Genomic DNA, 27,890 nt, shown 5'->3' with positions numbered 1-27,890 from the left:
AACTAATAGAAAAACAGCCCGCCTTTGGGCCTGACAGATGCTTGCTCTACAGACATTAGTGCATGGATTGAACCTGATTAAAATATCTTCTCTAGGTCCACTGTCTTAGTCTCACTTAGGCTTCTAAGGTTACCACCAATTTTTCAAGGCTAAACCTTTCCATAATTCAGAGCAGCATCTCAGAACCCTGAAAATTCCCCCAAAGCCAGGCTTTTCTCTCTCTTCTGTATTGAAATAAAAATCCATTAAACCTAAAAGCCATCGTAGCACAGGAAAGGCATTCCTCTGAAAGGATAATTCACTATATAAGGGCATTCTCCCTCACTGGCGAGGTTCGGTACCAAGAAAGATGTTCCGTACAAATAAATAATGTAGAGCATCAAAGAAGCCCGGATAAATCAAATCAGCATCCGCGGGCCCTGGAAGGGGCAGGTTCTGGATAAACTGTTTGGAGCCCAGATGTGAAACCTCATAAAGGATAGGCAGACAGTGAAAGTCTCCAGAAAGTGAGGAACAGTACATACAGACAAGTAAGGTTTTGGAATTAAATTGCTGCCTCAAAGAACCTGCCACTTTATGCTTGCAGAAGCTGTAAAAGAAGTTATTTAGTCATGTGGAAATAAAGTGTTGTTAACAGCAGTTAACAATAGAGCAAATGAAAACAATTCCACACACAAAACATGTGCAAAAGAAATTTTTCATGTGGTATTTAATATATATATACACATACGATTTGTACTTATGAAAATGCCATATGCAATGAAAGCTACGCATATTTATAAAAATACCTTTAAGTGGGCCAGTAACATTTAATATTTTCCAATAAATTCATACATAAAATATATACATTAGAGCCAAGTGGAACATATATTTTGAAATATGAACCCCAAGTAAAACTCTCAGGAATCTGGAGTAAAACCCAGGTATCTGCCAAAGGAAACTTGGGCGCAATTGCCATTTGCAGAGGGGAAACAATGCCTGGCCTCTTATCTTCATGGGCTGTTTTTGCTTGTCAGATTTCTAACATCACCTCAGCCAGAGTTTTGTATTTGACTTCCAACCTCATGGCCATTTGACCTGCCAACTATTATTTTTCTTTGAGGCTTTTCACGCTCCACCCAAGTATTTTGTTTTCCAGAGCAGTTGCGTCCGTTTCCTTTCCACTTCACCTAACGTCAGCGGCGGTTTACAACGTTGGCTTCACCGGCATCCTCAGGTTTCAGACAGACCCCAGGGCGTTGCGGTGATGAACCCACAGCTGATACCGCTCGGGAAAGTCAAGGTCCCCGGAGGGTCTCCGCTTTTGTGCCAGGATTTCCAGCCAACCGCGGAGTCCCCGGCCCGGAGCGCCCTCCTCTCCCAGGTTCCCGTCCCCAGCCCAGGCCCGTGGGGAGGCTGGGACCTCGCCGCCGGAAAACACCGCCCTTTCCTGTCGCCTACTCGATCCCCCCCCCAGGCCGACGACTCGAGGAGGAAGAGACCAAGGCGGATTAAGAAAATTAATTAACCAGGTCCCGGCTCAGCCTCCGGGCGGAGGGGAGGGGCGGGGCGGGGCGGCAGCGGCGGTCGCCGGAGTGACCGGCGGGCGCAGGTGTCGCGGAGGGCGAGATTTCACGCTCCCGGCCGGCAGCTGCGCCACTCGCGCCCGGTCGTGCGTCGCGAGCAACCGCCACCCGCTCGCCCCAGCTGGAGGCCAAGTCTCTGAGGACCCGCGGGAGGAAAAAAAAACACCTCCTTGCGGACTGGAAAAACCTGCAGTGTTGGCTGCTCGCGTGCCCGCTTCCTCAGCCTGCAGCTTCGGCGTCTCCAGTGTGCGCAATCCACTCTCCGGGTTTTGGCGACAGCTCCAAGGGGAGCGAGCTGGAAACTGACAGCACGCGACCCTCCTCGGAGCCCGGAATCCCGGTGGTGCGGGGACCCGCGGCCGGGCGAGGGCGGTGCGGTCGGGGGGGCGCCTCTTCCGTGCTCGTCACCCGCCCGCCGTGCCGGAGCGTCGCTGGGCTAGGTCGGCTCGTTGGGACGAGGAGAGGTGGGCGCAGGAGGGTTAGTGCAGGTGTCTGCGTTGCAGGCGGAGTCCCTTTGTCCTTGGGTACCTAGGCGCTAGCACCCCGGGGTCCCTTTTCGAACCGGGCGTCCCGCGACCTCTCTTCGTGCGGTGGGAGCTGAACGCACCTACTCCGAGGGCAGCCACCTCCCTAGAGGTAGCGATGGGGAGGTAGAAATGGGTGCCCATTGTCCTCCGTGGGCTCGCAGGCCCTGCCGCCGGTGACCCCTCGCCCGTCCACCCGCCCCAAGGCGCTGAGCAGGTACCACCTCCGGGTGGGTCAGCTCGGCCGCCCGCGCCCTCCGCCCCGCCCCGCCCCCCGAGCAGCCGCCCCGCCCCTCCCCGCCCCGCCTCGCCCTTCGCAGGCTCAGTCCCGGAGTCCGGCCGCCGCGCGCTCAGTCTCTCTCGCACCTTCACTCTCCGGTGCGGCAGCGGCGGGCGGGCGGCCGTTGAGTGGCGGGTCCGAGCAGCAGGCGATCCTGGAGACCGGCGGCCTCGGGCGCCTTCTCGCAGTCGGGGAGCGGAGAATGCAGTGAGGAGGCCCCGCGCCAGCCCACCCGCTGGATCTGCGCGTAGCCGGCGGGGACTGCGTGCGCCTTCGGAGGCGTCCGTGCGGGGCGTCTGGTCTCGGGCTGTGGCTACGATCCTCGGGGGCTGCTGGTGAGTCGCTCGCTGCGTCCTCTCTGTCCGTGAGTCTGTCCGACCGGCGGCCGCGGCCGCTTCCGGCGTGCACGGGGTAGTAGGCTTGGAAACCCCTAGGGAACGAGGATACCAGGGCATTACCTTCCAGCTGGCGTCCAAAGGACAAAAGGGGACCTAAAGTACGCTGAGAGAGGGGCGCCAGTGCCCGGACGCAGACACCCACCGTCTGTGCCCACCACTTTTCAGGGTGGGGCTGCACGTTTCCCGCACCCTCCGAGCTATTGACAGCCCCTCTGGGCGCGTATTGCGTTTTTCCATCGGAGAACAAGCCGCACATGGTTACCGCATCGAGGACTGGCACCAGGGCCGCACATGGGTGCGCCTTGCAGATCTGCGGTGGCAGTACCCTCCGGGAGCCCTTTCCTCACTTTTACGGTGGCGGGCATTGTGAGCAGAGCTCCAACCTGTAGGTCTGGCAGTTGGTTTGGGGTTTTTTTTTTTTTTTTTTTTGGTCCGTGGTTTTTGAACAGCTGAAGCTTTTTCAAGATGTTTTTCCTTCTTGAAACGAAGCGTCTTGACGCAGACAAGTATCAGATATGTGAGGACGAATGGATCTGGTCAGTCCGTTTTTTTGTTATGAATTATTATACTCCATCCCCCTCTTTGGAAGGCATGTGTTTCATCTTATAAATAGAAAGTAGCATATTTTTTGGCAGGACCTCCTTTAATACTGCACAGTCTAGGAGAGGTCAGTTTAAAAATAAATATGCACTTGAATGTTACACTACTGAGAGCCAGGCTGTGGCTGGGACAAGCTGCGTGGACAGCAGCATCAAAGCCGGCAGCGCAGCTGTGTTGAAAGGAGTAAAAGCCCCAGAGTGCAACCCAGGCTGACAGTCAAGTAATTACATTTTGTTTAAAAAAAAAAAAAGTGAGTGAATTAAAATGAGGGTGGGAGTAGGAATGTCAGGACGGTATTGCAATAGGAATTGTTCCAGTCCTGGTTTATTTGGGAAAGTGGCTCCCGGTGTGTGCCGAGGGTGTGAGGCATTCTTGGAGGGCGGTGCTGGGTGGGGGAGGGAACTGATTAATATGTTAAGGAGACTAAGATTTGCTCCCACCCCCAACTCTTAGGCCTCACAATATCAAAGAGTTTCTTGGCGGTGTTGCCTTTAAAAGAGGACAGAAATTAGGTGAGCAGCAGACTGTCCGGATTTGAATAGCAAAGCCAGGTTGGGGCACTTCCCTTAACAGCACGCTGATGATGCCCCTAGGCCAGTGGTCGGCAAACTCATTAGTCAGCAGAGCCAAATATCAAAAGTACAACGATTGACATTTCTTTTGAGAGCCAAATTTTTTAAACTTAAACTTCTTCTAACGCCACTTCAAAATAGACTCGCCCAGGCCGTGGTATTTTGTGGAAGAGCCACATTCAAGGCGCCAAAGAGCCGCCTGTGGCTCGCGAGCCTCAGTTTGCCGACCACCGCCCTAGGGTATCCCTACAGTAATTTAAAAGACTCCTATAATGTTCTTTCATCTGACCACTAGAAGACACAACTTCTTTTCTGGACAGTTCCAGAGGTCTTCAAAGCCCTTACTGGCAGTAAGAGTAAGCTACCCAAGTATTGTGTGACAAATCCTTTTCAGAATAGATTTATTTTTATTTATGTTTTATTTTAGAGAGGAAAGAGAGAGATAGAAACATCAATGATCCCTGGCATGTGCCCTGACCGGGAATCGAACTGTGACCGCCTGGTTCATAGGTTCACTGCTCAACCACTGAGCCGTGCCGGCCGGGCCAGAATAGATTTTTAAACACTCAGATAGAAGTTGGGGCAGTTGTGCAATGTTTGGCATTGTCACATGTGAAATCAGTGGTAAAGACTATATAGTCAAGGAAGGGTTGAAAGTTCTTCACTAAGTCTCCCAAAGAATGTAGGTTTCCCAATAGGCCCTATTCATTGAATGCAATACCCAGTACCAGCCTCTGGGCTCACCCATCAGAACTTCAGAAGCATTTCAGGATCCATGACAATTTCAGCTTTCCAGTGGGTATCACCTGCAAGAGGTTTATATTATGAATGCCATGATCGGAACATGGTGCTGTGGCTGTGGCAGCAGCTACAGATGAGAAATAAGTAGCTCCCCCTTCCCTCAAAATCTGAGCAGTGCAGTTCTGTTTTGTATCCCAATGGAACATGTAAAGACAGCTAGAATAGTGAGTATTGCACCTTTTTTTTTTTTTGCATTTTAGTGTAAATTTAAATGCAAGATGAGTAAATACAAAGCTGTAAATAACATTTATTGCAGAAGTGCTCACATGAGCTAGTGTGTTCTATCTGCTCTACAGCTTTTCCTTTAATGTGGTGTTTTATGTCCAGCATGTTCACAAAAGCTTCCCTTTTCACTTCTAAAATCTGTGGTATTAAACAGTATTGGGAATAAAAAGGTTTTAACCCATGTCACCCAAAGATTTTTACCAGGCCAAAAACAATTTTTGAGCTCCTTGGCTAGGAGCCATAACATTTATCCAGTAGGTGGAATACAATTCATGACCTGGAAAACCTCCAGCAGATGTCCAGACTGTTCTGACTATTTTAATTACTAAAATTCTTGCTTTCAGTCTGATTTCACTTAGGCCTGGCCTCATTTCTTTCCAACCAGAATCCTGTGGACCTGTCTCTTCGTTGGTTGAATCAGAACTTAAATCTATTTTTAAATGCACTATGTTTGCCAGAGAACAAGTAGGGTCATTTGAAACTACTACTGGATTCAGCCAGCCACAAAATCTTCTTTATCAAGTGCTGATGCCCACGGATTCTTGACTTTGGACGTTAAAGGTCCTTCCTGTATGGAGCATGTCTTAAGTGCCAAGCATTCTTCTCATCCCTTTATTTTGATGAACTCATTTATTTCTGACAGTCCTACGTAGGAAGGACATTTTACAGATGTGGAAACTGAGGGCAGACCTGTTCTATAACTTGCCCCAAAATATACAGCAAGGAACATACCTAAACACAAATACAGGGTGGGGCAAAAGTAGGTTTACAGTTGTGGGTATGTGAAATAGTTTCTTCTTGTTATTATTCATTAATTACTTCACTAGAGGCCCAGTGCATGATTGAATCATGCACGAGTAGGGTCCCCTACACGCTTTCACTTTCTATCACGGGGGAGCTGGGTGCCTGTCTGCTGGTGCACCAGGCCTTTCGGAAGCCTCTGGTTCGGCTTCCGAAAGGCCTAGTGCCGGAGCAGACAGGCACCCAGCTCCCCCGCTTTTGATGATCCGTGGCGGGACGTGAACTCGCTGCCCCAGAGGCCCCTTCTGTGCCGCAGCACAGCCATGGCACAGACGCTGAGCTTGAGCCGCCGCTGATGTCGCGAGCTCAGCGTCCCACTGGCCCAATCGGCCACCCCGAGTCCCGCCCCCTGTGCCTCCCGCTGGCCCAATTGTGGGCGTAGCGGAGTGATGGTAATTTACATATTACCCTTTTATTAGGTAGGATTATCTCCCATATGAACAACTGTAAACCTACTTTTGCCCCAACTTGTATGCAGTTTCACAACCCAATAGGTACATATATGAGTGGCTAATCCTGCATGAAAGTCAGCACCTCCTTGGGGTAAGGAGAAGGAAAAACATCCTGAGGTTAAGAAACCTCTGAGCCCAGGCTGCCTGGGCTCAGGTCCTAGCGCAGGTGCTTACTACTTGTGTGACTTTGGGCAAGTCACTTAGCCTGTCTACCTCAGTTTGGCGATTATAAAATGGAGATAATAGTATTACTCTGAGGATTGAGTGAGTTCAAATATAATGCACTCAGAATAGTACCTGACCCAGAGTAGGCGCAAGAAACGGTTGATGCTTTCATTGATGCTTTTGTTGTTTTCCTAGGTACTTAATACTGGTTCTATCATTAATATTCATCACTACTCTTTGAGATAGATGGTATTGTTCTTATTTTCCAGATGACAGCACAGGCTCAGAAAGGTCGTGTCACTTGGCCAAAGTCACCCAGCTAACTAAGTAGCGGATTCAGGTTTGAATTCAGGTCTGTCTGAGCTTGTGCAAAATACCAAAGCTCACGGAGGGGCAGGGAAGCTGTTACATCTGACTCATGTTAGGGTTTTTAGCCTCTGGCAGAGAGCTATTTCGTAGTACTGGGTATCTTGCAATACGAGGTCCAAAGGAAGATAACCGCAATTGCCAACCTTTAGGGTGTACCATTAGAAAATTTTATTACTGAAGCTGGTTCAGTCCCATTGGGTGTGGCAGCAGCCTTCTGCAGAGGACCCAGCATCAAACTGCTAGAGTTAACACCGTTTAATTTGTATCAGGAGGGTTACCAGGTCAACACGTAGGACTCTGGAACACATAAGAAAGCCCTGCCACAGCCAAGAACAGTGGGTATCAGGGGCCAGGGCTGAAGTGGAGCTTATTACAGACTGTATCCTTGCTTCTAAGGTCTAGAAAGTCGGGGGTGGCAGGGCTCAGTCAGCAGTCGGGATGGCTACCTTCCTGAGCCTAGTGACCACATCCACAGTGCACGGCCCTTCCGTCCCTGGCATTCGGTGACATGTTATATATGCTTCATAATGATGTTGCCTCAAAAGAGCTAAAGCAAGAGGCAGGAGCCCCAAGTAAGCGGGGCAGGAAGGCTCTGTCCTTGGCAGAAGTCAGGCCTCATTACAGTTCTGCACATGCCCCAGTCCCTGCCAGATAAGCTTCTGGTGTGAGAGATAGAGGGAGGCCTTTGAAACCTAGAGGGATGCCCCGGATAACCCGCAGGGGACCTGCCCGGCCTCCACTGCCTTTGATACTGTGGGTTTGCGATTAGCCGTGGGAAGCTGCTCAGGAGACTGTGTTCAGACTGAAGTTGGGGTTCTGGAAAGGATGGCTTGAAATAACCCAGGCGCCTCAAAACTAAGGGCGATAGCCTTAGTGCTGTCCACCCTCCATTCAGACACCTCCCTTCTGCCTTCACCCTTTAAAATAAAGGCTACAAAATGAAATAACACCCCACAAAACAGAATAAAATAAGTAGCCAAATAATTCAGCAGGAATCGTATGTTTCTTTACTTAAAACAAAAAAAAGAAAAACACACAAAAAGCCTTCCTGACCTTGATATACTTCTTCATTGCCAAGTTGTACCAGTCTCATGCTGATGGACAGTACCGCTGGTGCAAAAGCGGTTTTTAAAGTGAGCCATACAGTTTTATAATACAAAGCATGATTTCTGAGTAAGTCAAGCAAACTGATGAATTTGACAGCTGATAAGTTTCAAATTAATATATGCTTGATCCTTATTGCTTTCCTAAGTCATGAATTAACAGCAGAATCCTGAAATTGCATATTTAAAAACACCCAGATATTCAGTGATTTGGTTTTACTTGCATATTTGAAAGAGTCATCATTGGCCTTCTAGCCTTCGATTGTGTTAGACAACACACCTGCAATTAGCTAATACAGCACCGCCCAGCGTGTGCCCTGAAACATCAGAAACGGATTCTTTGGGAAGCCCTTTGTGCAGGGTTTTGCCGAGCATTTAGCATGTCACTGTGTACGGTGACTCACAGGGAGATAGTGTCCAAGTTCTTGTGCCCACAGAGCAGCTGGCAGGACGAGTCTGACAAGAAACCCTCTGGGAACCCCCGAGCCAGAGGCAGTAGTCACACACTGCAGTCTGCCCTGCGGAGCAGAAGGCACCAAGACATTTTAGAGAACCACCGGGTGTGCAGGAATAGAGCCACAAGAACGCACTAGAAGATGCCGGCAAACACCCCGTCACTTGCTATTTGATACCATCAATGCAGAATTAAATGGAGATGGTCACTGAGGGACCGGCCTTAGCTCTGACCCAAGTTGTAACTGACCTCTCAGGGTCACGGTCTCATTCCTAAGATGAGGCATTTGACCCGAGATGATTTCAGATAATCTTTTGCTTTAGAATCCGGTGAGCCAGGATTAGTGGCACCTATGAGCATAGCAATTTTATTAATAATAAGGTAAAACCCTGGGTTGAAAATACAGACCAGCGCAGAGCAGCCTGAGCCAGCATGGAAGGCAAGGAACTTCAAAGTCAGGCCTCTATTTAGTCAGCTTACACATTTGGCAATCCGTCATGTTCTGGTGACAACTTGAAGGTCCTATTTGTAGACACACCAGGCCAATGATAGATCACTGTGTGTTTAGCTGAAAAAGACCTGTTCTGTTCAAATCCATTATAATCACTTAGGCTACACACATTTTTTTAAACAAGCAAAGGCATTTTTGGTGAATTGTGGGTTGGCTATTTTGGAACATATTTGCTTTCTTTTCCTTTTTATTTATTTATTTTTTATAACTTTTTCTGCCAAGGGTCAGTTCAGACATATAACAGTGATTTTTAACACAGCAGGAGATGAGGCTCTGAGGCCTTAACCTGCCAACTATATCACCAGGCAAATCCCTCCTTGGTGAAGAAGTGGGGGGAGAAGGGGGATTGAGGATGCAGAGAAAGGGATGGATTTTCTCCTGGCTCTAAATTGCTTTAATTCCATTACTGATTCCTTGTATCCAAGGCATTTCTATAGTGTCTTATACCGTCTCCTATTATAACTGCATTTAAATTATGGTTTATTGACACTTGTAGCTGCCTAGTTAAACTATTGGCTCCTTGAGAGTAGGGACTAAACCTCGTTAACTTGGGCATTCATCTGTTTTCCAGTAGGACCTAATGAAAAAGCGGACACTCTAATCCTAGCCATATTATCTGATTCTGCCTGTGGCAACATCTTAGTGTTGTCAAGCCAGAAATTGTTATCACTTACCTAGCTTATTTAAGTCCTGTCATAGCTAAATCATTCCTTCCCGGGCTACAGAACATTCAAGTTCAAAGGGAGGCCCCATCCAGTGGTTTGACATTCCTTATGATCATCCAAGGTTTTTCTGAAAACCAGGCCACCACCAGAAACTTCCTCAAAGTCTATGCTGGACAGTTGCAACTCCCACAGCAGCTTTCTCATGCCCAGGCCTGACTGTGACGGCTTGGCACCCCGTGTCACCCGGAGCACAGTCTGGGCAGCCCAGTTGCTGAGGAGAGTAAGGGTCATTGTGTTTCCTAGCGCTTGCCTACATCCTCAGCCATGACTGTATGAGCCAGGTATTGGTGTGCATTTTGATCATTTGTCCGCACTGGATGTGAGCTCTGTAAGTGCATCACAGCTGTAGCCTCAATTCCTAGAATACCGTCTGGCCCTTAGCAGGCCCTCAGTAGATGTTGAAGGTGAGTGACTCGCCAGGGGCCAGATGAAGGCACATGGAAGGCTTTTCTCCAAAGCCTGCTTCCTATTAAGTGAATCAGCTTAAGCCACATGTCCCATGGTGGGCATGTCTTAGTACCAAACTGGAAACTTTTCTTGCTCCCAGATGATGAGTGAAACGTTTTCCACAATGATGTTGATTTTTGGCCTTATTTCAGTTTAGTGTAAGTTTATGGTGGATTTTGTTCTGCCTTCCTCTTGAAGAAGCCCTTAAGTTATAGGCTTACCTGAGGGCCAGCTAGGTGGAGTTCCATGGCCTGATATCTCGAGGGTGGCGGGGGGGGGGGGGGGGGGGGGCATGTGGAATTAAATAGTGACTTCATTCCAATTCCCGTTTTTCTCAGAATGGGAAATCATGCTTGGAACCAGAACATCTTGGGGGATATTCACACTATATTTATAACGATCAGTTCACATGTTCAGATCCCAAGGTCTGAAAGAAATAAGGTTGGAAGAAATACCCACTGTGAACTTTCAGCCTGTCTTGTTCCTTATGCAGCTCTAGTTTTTAGAGTAATTAACAATAATTGCCCCTTCTCTTGATTGTAAGCTCAGTGCCCAACAGGACTTTATGTGTGGTGTCTACTCCTAAGATGACACCGTTACTCACTCTGCAGATGAGGAAACTGAGGCTCCCAGAGAGTCACTGGCATTGCCCTGTGCCCTTAATTTAATACCAGGAACGATGAACAAGATGATGAAAAAAAGCTGGCAAAGGTATTTTGAGTCTAAGGATAGTCTTAATTTAAAAGTATTATATTTTTTTCTTAAAATTCCCTAGAAGCTGATGTTTCTGCAAACATGTACAGTCATAAAACCCTAACATTTCCTTCTTGGCCCAGTTCCTTTTCAAATTATTTTTTTTTAGCCAAGGAAAAGAAAGAAAAATTTAATTCCAATATACTAAAATAATAGCAGATTTCTTTGGTTAAAGAGGAGGGAGGGGACAGATAGGGAGGTTGGCATTACTTCTCTAGGTCTTCCTGTTCTTCACCAGTGTCCCAGAGGTGCCTACGTTGACCCCTTAGGATTCCAGGGAACGCAGTGTGCGTAACCACTGTCCTAAAACACTTTGTAATATTCAGTTAAAATAAATCTTAAGCACAAGTCTATGATTTTATCACCTCTCTGTGTGTATGTGTAGGTTACATACCAGGGGATACTACCTTAAATTAGGAACATGGAATAGAGGATATGTATTGCCCTAACTCCTCTCCTAGTGCAGGGGTGCTTGCCTGCTTTTCTCCCTCATTCCCTTGCCTATGGAATCCCCATGGCAATCTCAGATTCAGTGGGGAAAGCTTCCTGCAATGGGCCTCTTCCCATTAACTGAGTTGCTTTAGACTTGTTTTTCATATCTAGCCCTACCTGGCCTCCCCATGAACCTTAACCATATGCCCTTAAAATTTTCTTTATCTGGCCAATAATGGTTGATTGTAATTTTCCCAACTCAAAGGAATCCCATTTGTTCTCAAGGCTGGAAGAATTGCACCTGGAGATAAAGGATGCATGTATGTGTATAGACGTTAGCCATGAGTTCTGTTGACAGAAGGAATTATCCTCTGATCAAGCTGGAGGGTAGGAATCCCTTCTAATTGTGGAGATTGTTCACAGGGCAGACACACACCATTTTAGCCCCATCTTCATATTGTATTTCAGTAGATGTTCTGGCTTTTCATTTGGGATAAAGATAATGCTTTGTGTTTGCATCAGTGCTTTATTGGTATGAAGATTTTCACTCTCAGCTTTTACAGTCACCTGTGAGATCGGCAGGTTTGGGGTAATTATCTCCATTTGCACAGGAGGTAACTGGAACCCCTATGTGTCTGGAGTTCTACAAGGATCCTACCAGGCTGGTCAAAGTTTTGGCCCAGGCCTCTCCTCCCTAAGGCCTACAACAGCTGTGAGAGTTCTATGGACAGTTTTGTTTGCCCATGCAGTCAATCATTTGATAGGTGTTTTTCTTTAAGTACCTGATCTATGCTAGTCAGACGTTGATTCAAAACAACTCTTTTCCATAGAATGTTCATTAGAGTTTCTTGAGTTTCCCTTGTACATCTTGTGCCAAATAATGCAAGTTCTCCCCTTAACTCATTTCCTTTTGAAAGGAAAGGTCAAGAGAGCAAGCTTATTGTTTCTCCAGGGCCTCATTCTTTAAGAGTGACTTTCATATCACTAGTGAGTCTGCGTTCAGGGGAATGTGTTGTGAATTTTAAGGCTTGCCTGTCTCACTGAGACTCTGTTTACATATTGCAGTCATGGATAGAAGTTATTTTCCTTTCAAATCAAATATTATTTGCCTTAATATGAAAGACCTGTAAGAGCCTGTAGAATTACTGTGGCTTGCATTGATAGACTGTTAAATTCTTAACCCTGCATGGATAGAGAAAGGTTAGAATGTCTTATAGATGGAAAAATTAGAGAAAGCCTTTGTCACAAGAAAAGAGGCTCCAACTCCTTGTTAAATGACTGTATTGAGTTCATTTTTTCTTGCAGGAGTCATAGAAAGATTCCCTCTTGCATTCCCAGGAGGGCAGGCAGGGTTGAAGAGGAAGGAAGTTAAGGCAATCACATTCAAACTTTCTCACTTGTTCATTCATTCAACAAACATTTGTTCAGTACCAACTGTGAATTAAATATCGTGTCTCTCCCCTGAGGAAGGCAGTCTACTCCAGGAGACAAGAAGTGATTGCAGTATAGTGTGACAGTTGGTAGGTTCGAGGTGTAAACAAGTTTGAGAGGCATTGGGGGAACTGGAAGGAGACAGAGCCACAGGGGTGGACGGGACCCAGATTGCTAAAGTGGACCTCATCAGCTATCTTATTTCCCAGCCTAAGGGTGGGCCTGCCATTGAAAAGTGACAAGATTACTAGAGCAATCTAGATGGCCCACTCTGATACAGAGTGGACGATAAAGTGGAAGGAAATGGGGCCCACCCACTGTGTAATTTTCAGACCTTTGTTATAAGGGATGGACAAACGGGAAAACTAAACAGGCTTATTCAATAACATTTGAGGGTCTCTTGTGTTCCCAGTCCGAGAGGAGGCTCTGGAAGTGATTTTTATCAACAGGTCTTACGTATAGCTCCTTTGCCCACTTATTCTCACTATGCACCACCTACCTGGGGATATCAGACATACAATCACACAAAAAAGGAGAATAGGGAAATAACAGAATGTAGTCCAGTGTAAGCTCTACAGGAGCCCTAAGAAAACCTGCAAGCAGGCAGTATGGAGCCTGGGTTGCATGAGGTGAGCTAGAGAATTCCTTCCGGAAGGAAGTGACTGAAGCAGTCTTGGAGGATGTTATGAACAGTGGTCAGTGGTAAAAAGGTGGAAGTCTAGTCCATGTAAGGAACACAGGGTTCTGAGTTTCAGAAAGGTAGGAGGGAAGTGAAGCGTCAATAGTGAGGAAAGGGAGCTATTGTCCCCTGTGAAAGTCCTGTGCTGCACACAGCCCGGTGCCCGAGCTTCCTCTGGGAAAAGAATTAACAGCACTAGCCCTCTTTTCTAAGAGCAGGATGTTTGTTCTTCTCCTTAAGACTCAGGGGGCTTTTGTTGCTTCAAATTTTTAATCTTTTGGCTTTTCTTTTCTTAACGTCAAATTCCTTTTGAGATTCTTTTTGACAAGAGTACAAATATTGAAAAGATTTCGTGAGTTAAAGTTGGAGGAGCTGGTGTTTGGGACCATTTTACTCATTCTTGGTTTCTGACAAGGCCAATTTACCACCTCTGCCTCTCATTACTGTTGAGATTATAGTGCGTTATTTCCTCTTGGTGCTGTCAGACTTCTAGACACATAGTCTGGAATGGGCCACTCTATTCTCAACCAGCTCCAGGGCAGTCCTCATGTTAACCAGGCAGTGGCAGTTAACAGCACAGACTGGAGGCCAGTCAGTCATGGCTGAAATCCTAGCTCCTCCACGTTTGGGCCGATTGACCTAAGACTTAATCTAAAACTGGTTCCTAAGGAGTGTGTTCTAATACTTGCTGCCTGGCCCACAGCAACTACTCAGAGGTTAGCCGTTACTCTTCACAATGTAAATTCCTCAGAGAACTGGGCATTTCAAATTTGCTACTTGCTACTTTCTGTGGACTTGGACTGGGAGTTGCCCCGGGGGGGGGGGGGGGGGCAAACCAGCTCCTCTCTCATGATGGAAGGACTACCGGGGGTTATGGATTCAAGCACTCCTTGAAGTTCACTGTGTGCCATGTGTTGTGGGAGGCCAAAAAAAATGGATAAGACCCAGTTCATGCTCACAGAAGAGCTCTCAGCCTGGTCTGAGGGGATATTCTTCCAATCATTGGACAAATATTTATGTGCAAATGACACAGGAGAGCCTGCCATGGAGGTGGGCTGAGAGTGGATTGGCCACTGTGGTTCGGAATATACTCAGTGCTGGTTTGATGCGGAGAAGCCATGTTTCAGCCGATAGAATGAACATGGATGCTGGCCAAGGGCCCTAGCAGGCTGGGAGAATAGCATGCAAGTCCCAGGTATGTCCCTTCACCCCACTAGGAAATCAGAATGTTCAAGGAGCCTAAACGTGAGGATACGCTATAAAGGCAAAGGACAGGGAACTTGGCTTTCCATGGTGGTATGGGCCAAGTGACCGCAGCCTGAATTTCTGGACACCTGTCAAACCTGTTATTTTTGGATCATTTGATACTACTGCCACTGGACAGGAGTTTTCAGAGAATAATTGCTGACTTAAATATTAAGGGGTATTTTGTGAGCAACTTAGCAACGTCACAAGATACTTTCTTTTGAGCAGAGTTTAGAATATCCTGGCTGAATATTGCTCAAAACTTCAGGTTCTCTTCCTGTATTGATAGAGTCCTTGGTGCTTCACAAATCAAGTGGGATCCATTGATTGTGGAAGCTGGGAGCAGTTTACAGTCGGGGCCTTATTTGATTCATATCCACCAAACTCGAGTGCCTGCCTTGGTCCTTTGGCCTGAGCCCCGTGTAAAACGAGTCATGATGAGCGAGCCAGGCAACTGCCAGGGATCAATGTCCATATCGAGTCCTTCCCCAATCACTCATTTTAATGGGGAGAAAGGGTCCGATGGCCTCTCTTCAAAAGTACAGACTTGGTATTTTGTGAGGTGGATGTTCTGTCTTCCAATTCTGCGTCTAAGAAGTCTTTCAAGTAGTACAGTCAGATCCTATAAATGTAAAGAGTGTACACAAACTAGCAGTGAGTCTCTCATATGGTATTTTGTGGGTTTCTATATAATCAGGGTTGTAAAAGAAAAGTAAATACAAGCTGTAGCTGAATCATAAGTGAGAAGTCCATTTATAAATAATTGAAGGTGAGACATGTCATAGACTTTCTGAGTAGGTCTATAAAATATAGCCTGGCCCGTCCGTCTGCAAGTTCATTTGCATGACGTCTAGGCAGCTGGGACCTGGGCTAATGCAGTTTCACAGTTTCAGGGCATATAGCTCTGTCTTCAGTTTAGATGATATGAGGAGAGGATGAGAATCTAAAAATAGAAAAGGCATCTCCTTATCTTCTCATGCGGGGAGTGACAGACTGAAACTATGAAAAGCATCTTCAGGATGCTGTTCACTGGGTCTTCTCCCCATTACATTTATTTCTGCCTTAGATTTTCACTGAAGTTCAATGTTGGATTTCTAATACTCTGATTTTTTCCTCCCTTGGATTTTAAAATTCTTTGTGTGACTAAGAGAAGAGGGTTGCAAAAGGGTCGGCGTGAGTGTCCTGGTTGAAGTAGTATTTTACTGTTCCTGATACCGAAGGGCGGCGGGTCATCCTTATATTAGTGAAAACACAGCTATCTTCAAGTGGAAAGTCCTCCTGGGAAAGTCTGTGAGTGTTTTTATAGGCGAATGTGACATAGGAAATAAGCAGTGACAGTGTTCCCTTACAGGAGACTCGGGATGAACAGGTATATAAATGCCGCCCTAGGGCACCATTGGGTGGGCCCAGAGTCTGGGCTGCTGCCCCCTGTGAGACCCTCGTCCTTACGCAGGTCCCCTCCCCACGGCAAAGGGGAGGAGCCAAGATCTGTTTCCCTGTGGCTTCTCCTTAGTAACCCTGAGGCCTCTTCCATGACAGGGAAATGAATCCTTCAGATCCCTGAAGCGTCATGGCCCCTCCATATTTGGGTTTTCTTGAGCTGCTACATTCCTTCAGCCGCTTCTCATGTGTCACGACCTAGTTTATTTGTCTTCTGCTGGACCCCTCAGAGCATGTAGGAACGCATTCCAGGTAGCCTTTGTCCCTTCTAAAGTGGGGAGCCCGGGGTCAAAGGCGGTTTTCCGGGACGTATCACGGAGGAATTGTCTTCTTGTTGGCAGCAGAGAAAGAAATACGTCACAGATGCTTGGGGTAGGGAGGTGGTGGAGGGTTCCTGCCACCTCCTTATCCTTCCCTGGGACTGTTGGAGGAATCATTTAGTACTTTTGCTGGGGGCCCAGATGATGCTGTGTCCGGGTGCCAGGAAGAAGGGCACATTGTACAACGCTGAGACAGGGAAAAGGGAGCAGGAGCTAGGATGTCCTTGAAGGATGTGACAACTAAGCAAGAAGAGGGACGTCCGGTGTAGGCTCACTTCCCGCAAGTAGAAGGCAAAGAGCGGCAGCTCCCTCAGGATGGTCCTGCCCCCTCCCTCCACCTGCCCCCGTTCTTATACATGTGTGTTTTAAATTAACATTGCAACCTATTTTGTAGGAGGCAAGGAATTTTTCATCCTCTCTTTCCACTAAGAATTGATCTAAAAACAAATAGCAGACAAACCAAACATTCCTTTCTTAAAATAAATGGAATTTTAAAGAAAACTCCAACCTCTTTGTTCCTTTTCAGAGCCCTGTGAATTGCCAAAACAGTCAACACTAAGTAATTGAGGAACTGCTTTTTTGGTGGGTCACTTTGTCACATCCCCTTGTTTTTTCCCTCCTCCTGGCCACTGCCTTGTTTTGGTCTTTTCAGCGACACGCTGTTTACCAAAAGGATGACAAGGAAATGAAGCAAGGGGCCACTTCCGTCTTTCCTTCATTGAATTAGTATTGCTGTGGTGATTCCGCTGATGAACACTGTCACTTAGGCTTAAATGTACCACCAGTAAGAAACTAGAATTGGCTAGCCCACTGCAGGAATGACCACTGGGCGCTTGTCTTTCTTATCAAACCTGTGGCTTTCACTTCCTCTCCAGGCCTTCTGTGCCCTGGATTTCTCACAAATTCCTGTAAGTGGGAGTCTGTGCATTTGCAGCTGGACTTCCAGGCCTGCACATCTGCCAGACGTCCTCTCTGGCCTTGATAGGAGGTGACAAGCACCTGACTGGGGAGTTGAACCCTTTTGTTGGCGGATCTGTTCTCTCCAGTGCCCAGGAACTCGGGCCTTTGTTTTCAAAGGCCTGCAGGTGAATATTATTTTTGAGTGTCACGTAAGAGGGGGAAAGAGGAGCAACAGTGATCCAAGAACTCAGGAAAAGGGATTATCGATTGATTGTGGAGAGTTCAGATTTCAAGGTCACGGGGAGGGTTTTTGAGAAAGGGCTACTACACATTGGAAAGTTTCTTGATTTCTCTCCTTCCCTCATCCCTTCCTTCCTCTTTTCTTTTTTTTTCTTTTAATTTGAGGAAGGGAGTGGGAGTAGAGGACTAATGGTATGAAAGGAAAGGTGGAGAACAGGAGAGGTCCGAGTGGGCAGGCTGCACCCTAGGATGGTTCGGGACCTGGTAGTTAGTGATGGGGTAGAGTCCTGACTGAAACACGAAGGCTAGACATTCTTTTCGTTTGGCCTGGGAGACACCCACGAGGGCTCGCTCAGCAGAACTGTTAGTTCTGCTCTAACAGTTCACTGCTGGCCTGTAAGCCCTGCGAACTTAGCTCTTCCTTGCCTCTTCTCCCCCCACCACCCCATAACAAGAACATCCTGCTTCCTTGGGGGCAAAGAGCAAAGATTTGGAGTGTCCCCCTGACTTGGGCAATCCCACTCTGCTACATCCCTCACTCTCCTACCACATTGGTCGCCTGCCAGTTTTTGAAATTGGCAAGGAAGGACAGGATTTTGTATGGTGGCACTAGGACCATCCCACCATAAAATGTTGCCTATCTGTGTCACTGGTCACCTCCCAAACAAAAGCTGCATACCGTCGGCCCAGTGCCTCCGGCTGCCTGTGCTTTCCTCCGCAGGGACACCCTGCAGTGGTCGTCCCTCCGGTGTCCTTAGTGTCCTTGTGTCAGGAACTCAGAGGGTCAGTGGATTTTTCAGGTCGTGTATGTAAAATCGGCTCTGCAAGAAAATGCAATCTGAGCCCTAAGCAACCCAGGGCTACTGCTTGGCCAGTGTGGATCAGTGGTTGGGCATCAACTCATGAACCAAGAGGTCACTGGTCAATTCCCAGTCAGGGCACATGCCCGGGTTGTGGGCTTGATCCCCAGTAAGGGGTGTACAGGAGGCAGCCGATAGGTGTTTCTCTCTCATCCATGTTTCTGTCTCTCTAGCCCTCTTCCTTCCCCTCTCTCTAAGAAAATCAATAAAACCATTAATAAAATACCTACTTTACAACTCACTCAAAAATCCAATATTGCCTGGCTGGAGTGGCCCAGTTTGTTGAGCCTTGCCCTGTGCACTGAAAGGTTGCCGGTTTGATTCCCGGTCAGGGCACCTACCTGGGTTTCGGATTTGATCCCAGGAGGCAGCCAGTCGATGTTTCTCCCTTTTATCCCTTTCCATCTACTTCGTGTCCCTGTGGGCAGTCACATTACTTGTGTGTGCTTCCAGACATACAAGCCAATACAAATGTATCAACACACTTTGCACCTATCTCTTTTTCCTTTGAAGATAAGTATCTTTGAAGCCCTTTCCATATCAGCATATAAAGAGCTGCTTCATCATGTTTTAGACCCGTGTTATGTTCTTTTGTATGGATTCACTTTAATTTCTATATCTGTGACAGTTAGGTTCTTTCCAACTCTAGGCTGTAACAAATGGTGCTGGATTGGTAACCTTGTGCACATACATACATGTAAGTTGGATAAATCTCCAGAAATGTCTGTAAGTGGCATTCCAGGGCCAAAGGCATGAGGTTTGCAGTTCTGATAGGTATCGCTAAGCTGACTTCCAATGAGGGTCGACCTGTTTCAGCTTCTGCTGTCAGTGTCTGCAAGCCTGTTCCCTGCCCTTCCCAGCCCCGATGCCTCACACACTTGTCTCTTAAACAGGCTTTGCGATGCCTCCCCTTCGTAATCTGGGAGCTGACTGAATTCCGAGGGAGTGTGCTTACTAAGTGTCAAGACCTCAAATTCTAGAGCCTGGCCACTTGGCTTAGTGCCTGGTTGCCGTGCACTGAGTATGTGCCTCAGTGCATCAGCTGTAAAATGGGGATATTAACAGTAGCAGCCTCCTGGGTTCCTGTGAGTGAGCTAGTACTAGTACGTGGCAGAGGTTGGAGCAGTGCCCGGTACATAAACACTCGCTGTTGTGTTCAGGGTTGGTGATTTCCAGGAGACACACACATACCCTCTCCAGGACCAGCCGCTTAGTTACCTGTGAGGAAACTGCCCATTGGGTTTCTGCATTAGCGATTGCAGGGGAGATCCTGAAAGAGAAACCAGCCTGGGAAGGAAGCAGGGCGTGGATGTCCCCTGGCTGATAGCGAGGGAGCCCAGAATTCTGAGTGGAGAGGCAAGCGTGGTTGGCCCTAAGCTGGAGGAGAAAGATAACAGATAAGATAGACCGGGTAGTGTCTGAGCTCTCAGATATCTTCCTCATATCGCATTGAAAACATCAACTCCTCCCTCTAAACTTATGAAACTGACATTTTGCCCCAATTCCTTAAAAAGAAAAACAAAAACATCCAATTTATTTGGGAGCTCTTAGCACTGGCACAGAGCAGAAGTTCAATACAAATTACTCTAGTCTAGAAGCCTATGTTCCTGTTATGCAGTAAATACAGTGTAAATAGTTTCAGAAGAAAGAAAAATGCCTTTTAAGGTATCTTCTTTCCTCTCCCACTCTCCAGCATCTCACTGCAGGCAGCTTATCGAGCCTCCTCACCAGCCCTTTTCTTACTTTTTCCTCTATATTTGTCACTTCCCTGCCATCTTTGGGTCCATGCCAGTGACCTAAAACCCAGCTTCTCCCAGGCTGAGCCAGCCTCTGCCGCGGGGCCTGCAGTGCCCGTGCCCAGGCAGGGACCGCGGAGCGGGCATTCCTGGAGCCTTCCGAGTGCAGCCAGCGCTTTCTCTCCCCGTCCTCACCGCTCCTCAACGTCCCCAGCTGTTCAAGGAGGGTGTGAATGTGAGTGAGTGCGCGAGACAGAGAACTGCACTCTGGCTGCTGCTGCTTTCTGGCCTCTTACTAGTATTTTCCTAAATAATGTGACACGGCCTGTCTCAGTGTCTGGCTTTGCAAAGCCCTGGCACCACCAGCTGAGCACAGCAGCCCTGGCATGCCCTTGAGGGGTGGAGGACACACTGTATCTTTCCATGGAAGCTGTCCTCCTAGCCGTGTGTGGGCAGTCACCACTCCAGTGGGCAGCTATCCCTCAGGGCTGTTCCCACCTTCTGCTGGAGGCGCCCCAGCTGCTCCTGCAGGCAGCCCTGGCACTGGGCCCAGTGGGCAGGAGGGCAGCGCCAGGCCCCGGGGGGGCAAGGCCCTAGGCTGTGGTGCACTTACAGGGGAAGGAACTTCTGAGGTCAAAGCAGGAAGACCCAGTGTTTAAACTTGTAACTGCTGCAAGACGCAGTTGAGAGTTAAGACAGAGAATGTCTTCCTATGATTGGGTTCCCCATATTCTTGCTTGAGCATCTCTTTGAATGACAGCCTCCAGGCATTACTAACCTGAAGTGAGAAAGCAGACCCCCAGGGCCACAAAATAGCACCTCAGGGAGGCTGAGCCAGTTGGGACTAAAGAGAAGTCAAGAGCCAGTGCCTGCGGGGTTCTACTGGGCAGCTTCCAGGTGAGCCCAGTGTGGGTGCCAAGCCGGTCATGCTGCCTCGGCTCCTCCCCACGCCCTCAGCCGGGTGGCGATGGGTCTCTCCTGCCCATCATTCTCTGCCTCCTCAGGCCTGGCTGCAAGTGGCTTCCCAATGGAGCCAGTTGTCACCTTGCCAGTGGGGGCTGGAGCACAGTTCTCACCACCTGCCACAGGCAAGTGAATTTAAAACTCTTGCTGAAAAGAAAAATATGGGGCAGATGTAAGCCAGCCTCCAGCTGCTACAAAGCAGGTGTGGCTCTGTTCAAGCCACCACCTAGCCCACTAGCCCACTCTTCCCAATATTTTTTTGTTTACTTGCTCTGTGGCCAGGGAGAGGTGGCTGTGGAGCTGTTGCAGGAATTCCCGCAGCCGGAGGGGCTGGAGCTTTTCCTTGGGAGCTGATGGGACTGAAGAGACTGAAGAGTTGGAGGGTGTTTTTCAAGGGTGATGAATTTCAAGGGTGACAATCTGTAAAACGAGAGCCCCCAAGCCTTCTTGTAGCTCATCACCTCTAATCCCCTCATGTAGCCTTGGGCAGGGAGACTGTTCCTTTTAATTGCCACCAATCCTTAGTGGCTTACAAGAATACCCATGTAATGACTACCCATGTAATGACTGTTTCTGCCGGTCAGGAATGCAGGCAGGGCTGAGGCTGAGGCTGTGAACCAGGTGTCAGAGCTGTAGACTCATCCGAGGCTCAAGGCTCGACTGGGGAAAGATCCACTTTCTGGTTCCCTCAGGTTGTTGGCAAAATTCACCTCCAGAGGCCCTCTCTCAGCAAGGTTCAAACCACTAACGGGGGTCCCCACCTCCAGTCTGCAGAGGGTGGACTCTTTTATAATGTAACCTAATCCAGGTGTGACATCCATCACCTTTGCCAGATCCTGTTGGTGAGAAGCAAGTCACGGCTTCCGCCCACAAAGCCCTTAACACCCGGAGGGAGGCAGATCACAAGATTACCTTGGAATTCTGCCTGCCTCAGGGAGAGGATACACGCTTATCAGTAAATGTTTCCAAAGTATTTCCAAGTGAAGGCCCAACCTATTCTGTAGGATCACAGGCTTTTCTTTGAAACGAAGCAGGTTTGTTCTTTTCTTCCAGCTCAGAAAGCCTCCAAGTCCCGACACCCCGGCCAGCCACGTTCTTTCTACACTTTATTCTGGCTCCTGCTCTTCCATTTCTCGGCTGTCTGTTATTGAGAAAAGGTGCTTTTTTGTTTTGCTTTTTTTAATTGTTGTCTTTTTTACTTTGAATCTTAGAGTTTTCTCACCTGGAAGAATTCATGTCATTAAGATTTGGTTGGACACTAGCATATAATAGTCACAGTCACTTAGTAAATGATATTTCCAGCCCCTTTCTTGTAGGACTAACTTTATCTATTAATTGTATTAACCCATAAAACTCAGCAATTGTATGTAAGGAGCTACACTCACTCTGGTCATGAAAGGACTAAAATCTGAGGCATGTCCAAAGAATTCTGCCCATGGCCATGTTTCCAAAGTGCTGATGTCACAGGTTTGGGGTTTTTTAATCTCTCTCTTTCTCTTCCCCCTCCCCCCCCCGCCCCGCCCCCCTGAAGTAAGACTTAAGGTTAGTGGACGCTTGTTAAGTTTTAAGTTTTTATCCTATTTCATGGAAGGAAACAACAAAACGGCTTCAGATGGGAACTCGACCTGCCCTTATTCCCAGGCTCTGGTGAAAGGCAGGCGGGGGTGAGCCTGGAGGGCCAACTGCCTGTAACCTGCGCTGCTTTCTCTTCCAGGTTTCCATGCTGTGGAGGGCTGGGAGGTTGTGAGCGGCTCTCCAGAGAGCCCCACTTGGCTGTAACTCCAGGAAGGTCTCTTCAACCTCCGTCCCCTCTCACGGCCCCTTCCGCAGCCACTGGAGGAAAATGGTGTGACAGTGTCCTACCGAAAAGGATTGTCGGGCACACAGAACCCCTGTGAAGAAAGTGGCCCTTTTCCCCTTTCGCAGAAGAGACATTCTCAAATTCCAAAATGCCAGCCAAGACCCCCATTTACCTGAAGGCTGCCAATAACAAGAAAGGAAAGAAATTTAAACTGAGGGACATTCTGTCTCCTGATATGATCAGCCCTCCCCTCGGAGACTTTCGCCACACCATTCACATCGGCAAGGAGGGCCAGCACGACGTCTTCGGCGATATCTCCTTTCTCCAAGGGAACTACGAGCTTTTGCCTGGGAACCAGGAGAAAGCCCCCCTGGGCCCGTTCCCTGGGCACAGCGAGTTCTTCCGGGCCAACAGCACCTCCGACTCCATGTTCACAGAAACGCCCTCCCCTGTGCTCAAAAACGCCATCTCCCTCCCCACCATCGGAGGGTCCCAAGCACTCATGTTGCCCTTGTTGTCCCCGGTGACATTTCATGCCAAACAGGAGTCCTTTGGGCCGGCCAGGCTGCCCAGGCTTCACTGTGAGCCGGTGGTGGAGGAAAAGGCCCCGGAGCAAAGCCGTCTGTTGGAGAACGGGAGGGTCCACCAGGGCGATGTCTCGTGGGGCTCCAGCGGGTCCGCGTCCGTCTCGCAGTCCAGCCAGGGCAGGGACAGCCACTCCTCCAGCCTCTCCGAACAGTACCCCGACTGGCCGGCCGAGGACATGTTTGACCACCCGGCCCCGAGCCCGCTTGTCAAGGAAAAGACTAAGTCGGAGGAGTCCCTCTCGGATCTCACGGGCTCCCTCCTCTCCCTGCAGCTCGATCTCGGGCCCTCGTTTTTGGATGAGGTGCTGAATGTCATGGATAAAAATAAGTAGCAGGACACCTCCAGCGATTCCTTTGGGATGAAAGGTATCAGAAACAACAACAATCAAACCACCACAACAAGCCACAGTCGAGGAGAAGAGCTTCAATGGCTATATTTGCAGTTATGTGATGGGTTTTCTAAGATGATGTTCCTACAGAGTATTTTTTTACTTGTTATGCCCTGTTTGCAAAAACAGTTATTAAAAAAAAAAAAAAAGAAGGAAAGAAAAAAAAAGACCTGCCCTGGCCAAAAGAGGAAGTGAGTCAGTGAGAACCCGTTTCGGCAGGCATGGCTGATGTTCAGCTCACAGGTTTTGTTTGTAGACACATAGGAATCTGGCTCGGCCAGGATGGCACCAGCCACCAAGGGCTGCAGTCACAGGGGGGAGCTTTACAGCACTCGGCATTTTCTGAGCAAGAAGTTGTCAAAATTTTATTTAACACCTAAGCCTTTTTTTCTAGACTCTTTTCTATATTCTGTTGTTTGGGCTCACCGTAGCAGATTCTTCAGTGTTAAAACTGTTCTGTTTTCACATTTGAACAACTTTATGGGTTTGTGGGATTTTCTTGTAGCTCTTATATATACACCTATATATTATGTCAATATTGCAGAATTTTGACTGTCAGCTACATGTTGGTAGGACAAGCAAAGTATTACTGTAACTAAGTTATTTTTAAAGTTAAAATATATTTTTATGTGCCTTTGGCTTTTTTATTGCAGAGTCTGCATTTTATAGATACTACATCGAATGTTGTCATTTGACTTGTTTCCATTGTGGTTCCATTGTAAGCTGCATATGTGTATGTTTGGAAAAGTGTATTCATACCTTAGCTTTATTTTCTCTTTTCTTCCCCTGTTAAACTCTTCATAGCAGCCAACCATGGATTGTCAAGTGTAAAGGCACAGGTTACTCATGGCGCTTCTGCAGAGACTGTGGGCTACACCACGTAATGTTCTTTGGAAATATGGGTATTTTAGTACAGTACATACCTGCATTACATAGGTACTTCATACAACACAATAAAGAGTAAATGTTAAAATGACCTTGCATGCTTATAGTAATAAACAAACAAAAGAGTAATAATATTTTCTTATTATATAGTCCAGAGCTAGAAAAATTGCTTTGCTAAATGTACATGAGTCTTTAAGATAAGAAGTGACTTCCATTCAGTCTGTAATTTTAATTATTTCCCAAAGGTTTCTTATCCCCCAAACGGGGCCCCTACTGATGCCAATCTCTGAAAACTCGTTTCGTTGGTTCTTCTCCCTCACTTTAACACACTCTACAGCAAACCTTACAACCCCAAGCCCATCTCTACAGGACAGGTGTTTCCATGAGGCAGGTGCCATTTAGACAAGATTAAGGAGGCTAAAAAGAGAGCAGCAGAGAGCCCTTGCCCCCCAAGCAGCCAGAGATGCCCTGAGGGTGTCGCTTAAGGAAGTAAGAACGGGAAATGCACACACTAATTCCGGGCCCTTTGTTAACCACCCTTTCCCCTTCAAAGACCAACCCTTGCACACAATAACTTGCGTTCCTAGCCCTGAAATCACTTCCTCTCCCAAACCCTTCAGTGATTCTCAGGATTTGGAGTTGTTGCAATTCTACGTATCATCTGATCATCTGAAGGAACCTTTGAACTGCAGGCCAACCACAGCAGGATGACTAAGGAGAAGAGGAAACCTGTTTGTTTAGCGCATTGAGTACCTGCCTTAATTTCCCAGGTGTATTTCTGTCCCATGATTTTCAGAGTTCTTTTTCCGTCGACCACACCCCGCTCACAGTTCACTGTGCCAAATAGACTTCCCAGCCATTTCTCCATTTTGTGAATGAGGAAGAGTCTGATGTATCTCATAATTTTTAGCCAGACTCTCAACTGTCCCCATCTTCATTATGATTGATTATAGTCATTCTCTCGTTTTACTTCTCAAATGCAGCATTACCTCAAGGAAAAGATTGAACTATTAGGTAAAATGATGAGGGATGTCTGCATTTCCTCTGCTCCCTCTGTGACATGGAGAACAGTTCTGCCAGCATTGGGTTTGCTGATAGAATTCAAGCAATAATGCATCTTGCAGGCACTTGGCTATTAAAAAGGGCTCCTCTGAGCCCTTTCACATACAGGCTCTACTGTTAGGTTAGGTACAGTTGAGATGGCAACATACATGCCCCTAGTAGAGAGGAAACAAAGCCACATCCGGTTTGTGAACAATTTCGTTGAGTCAGTTCTGTGGCAGCCTTTCAAATACCTGGTTCCTCTTGGGGCTGGGGGGGGGAGCAGGTACAGAGCTGGTGGCTTTCTCCTGCAAAAGGGCACTCTTGACGGCACCTGCGGAGAGCTGAATTGGTGCTCTCAGCCTGCGATCAGTCTACTTTTAACCTAATTATCAAGATGCACTTTATTTGCAAACTCAAAATGGCAAGCCACCTGTGACCCAGTGACCAGGAAAGAGACCATGCAATTTGTGTAAGTTGAGACCCTTCATGTTACAGCTAAAATCATCTGCTTAAAAAGATAAACACATCAGAGTACTTCGTTCTTCACAAATACAATGTCATTAATGATCACATTTCAGTGTGTCAGAATGTCACTGTCAACACAAAAGACCACCTGGTTGAACTGAAAAGAACCCAGGGCTCTAGAATCTCCGTCTATTCCTTTTTTACGTCATTGAAATGTACCATTTTTTTTCTCAAGTCTCCCCATGAAACACTGGAAGTCACGGACTGGAGGAAGTCCATGAGTCTGTGAATTAATGTGATAAATATTTTAAATCAGACAAAATAAAATTACCTATTAGGTGATGGTTCTGATGCTCCTAATACGGAACCTAGAGAGACAATCATTTTTACTATAAATTATATAAACAATAGAATGCATAAACATATGATGCATTCTATTTCTCTCCAATAAGAGTTTCTCCTTTGGAAATTATGTTACCAGCCTTGTCCCAAATATAATAGTTCTAATAAACAAAATTCTCAGATTTTAGAATTAGTCCACCAGACTAATATGAATGAGTAACTTGGTTTTTTTTCTTAGATAAGTCAATAAGCTATATAAATAGGGTTATTGGGTGCTGCCCTGTGTCTCCTCCCATACTTTGGGGTCAGATTCAGCAAAATAAGAAATTTCCAGATGCCGAATGATAAGCTACCTTTGACTCAGATGCATAGACTTCTGGTTTGTTTGGTTGTGCAGGACTCTTATGTCACAACATTCAAAACTATATTCACACATTAACTTACTGGTTCTGGGTAGGCAATGCATTTGTTTTCTCAAAAAGAAGATGGTCTCCCTGACAGATTTTTTGCATGTTTGTTTCATCTGACGGTACCTGGAATGTCACATGCTTTATTCTGATGGTGCAGCATTTCATCTGAGAGTGTTTCATTTTCACCTTATTCTTAGAACAAGTGCTTATTAAGTCGTAGGCCTGAACATTTCTTACTTGAGTTATCAGGAAGTCAAAAATATTACAAATTCATATGGAAGAATGGGAACTATGCTTATTTTATGAAATGATGTAGAACACAATGAAATATGTTTTACAACTACACTATATTTATCTCCCATTTTTACTTTAAAAAAAAATCTGATAGTAAATTCACTTCCATTGGCTTCCAAGGGAGGTTTGTGCTCTTCATCCTTTGAAGGTCAGCCAGATTTCCTCATGGGAAGCATTTGACATGGGTGATAGATAGATAAAAATATCTGCCCAAATCAAAGCCACTATGCAGAATAGAGTTAATATTCCAGAGACTTATCTGCAGACAGATATCTGCCCCGCAAGGCTAAGTGAAGTGGGTATTACCCTCACCATGAAATGATTATTGGAGTAAGTCATTAGGCATGCGTGATTCATTACCAAAACTTCATCAGGGGAAAAGCGCTTTGAGTTCTGGGGAGGGAAAGATTTGGGGTGACTTCATGGAAGAGGAGGACCCAACAGGGAGCTCAGAGGACTGGTGAGGTAAAATTCTTTTAGGGGGAGGGGCATACTTGGGGGAAAGAAGATTATGAGCAAACAAAAGGATACACTGCATCCTAGTAGGGTTTCTACTCAAAATAGTCTGGGGACAGGAATTAAAGTAGAAAAGGCTACGTGTCAGGCCTGAAAGAATTGGGCCCATGCCTGAGAAGGCTCTCCCAGTGGAGTAAGAGACTGGAATCTGAGGCTGCTGAACTGG

The 27,890-nt window shown here is 47.1% G+C and overlaps 1 protein-coding gene across 1 annotated transcript; it reads left to right on the top strand.

The window, feature by feature from the left end:
• Positions 1–749: 749 nt before the first annotated feature.
• CDC42EP3 (CDC42 effector protein 3) lies at positions 750–26,656 on the top strand. Its single transcript, XM_079791855.1, has 2 exons — positions 750–2,704; positions 22,706–26,656. Exon 2 carries the CDS (start codon positions 22,941–22,943, stop codon positions 23,709–23,711), a length of 771 nt encoding a protein of 256 aa, XP_079647981.1. The 5' UTR covers positions 750–2,704; positions 22,706–22,940; the 3' UTR covers positions 23,712–26,656.
• The last annotated feature ends 1,234 nt before the right edge of the window (positions 26,657–27,890 follow it).

The sequence above is a fragment of the Cnephaeus nilssonii genome, assembly GCF_951640355.1.
Source record: "Cnephaeus nilssonii genome assembly, chromosome: 15".
Lineage (NCBI taxonomy): Eukaryota > Metazoa > Chordata > Mammalia > Chiroptera > Vespertilionidae > Cnephaeus > Cnephaeus nilssonii.
The sequence above is the reverse complement of the archived record's forward strand: the minus strand, read 5'-3'. Positions and strand labels throughout refer to the sequence as shown.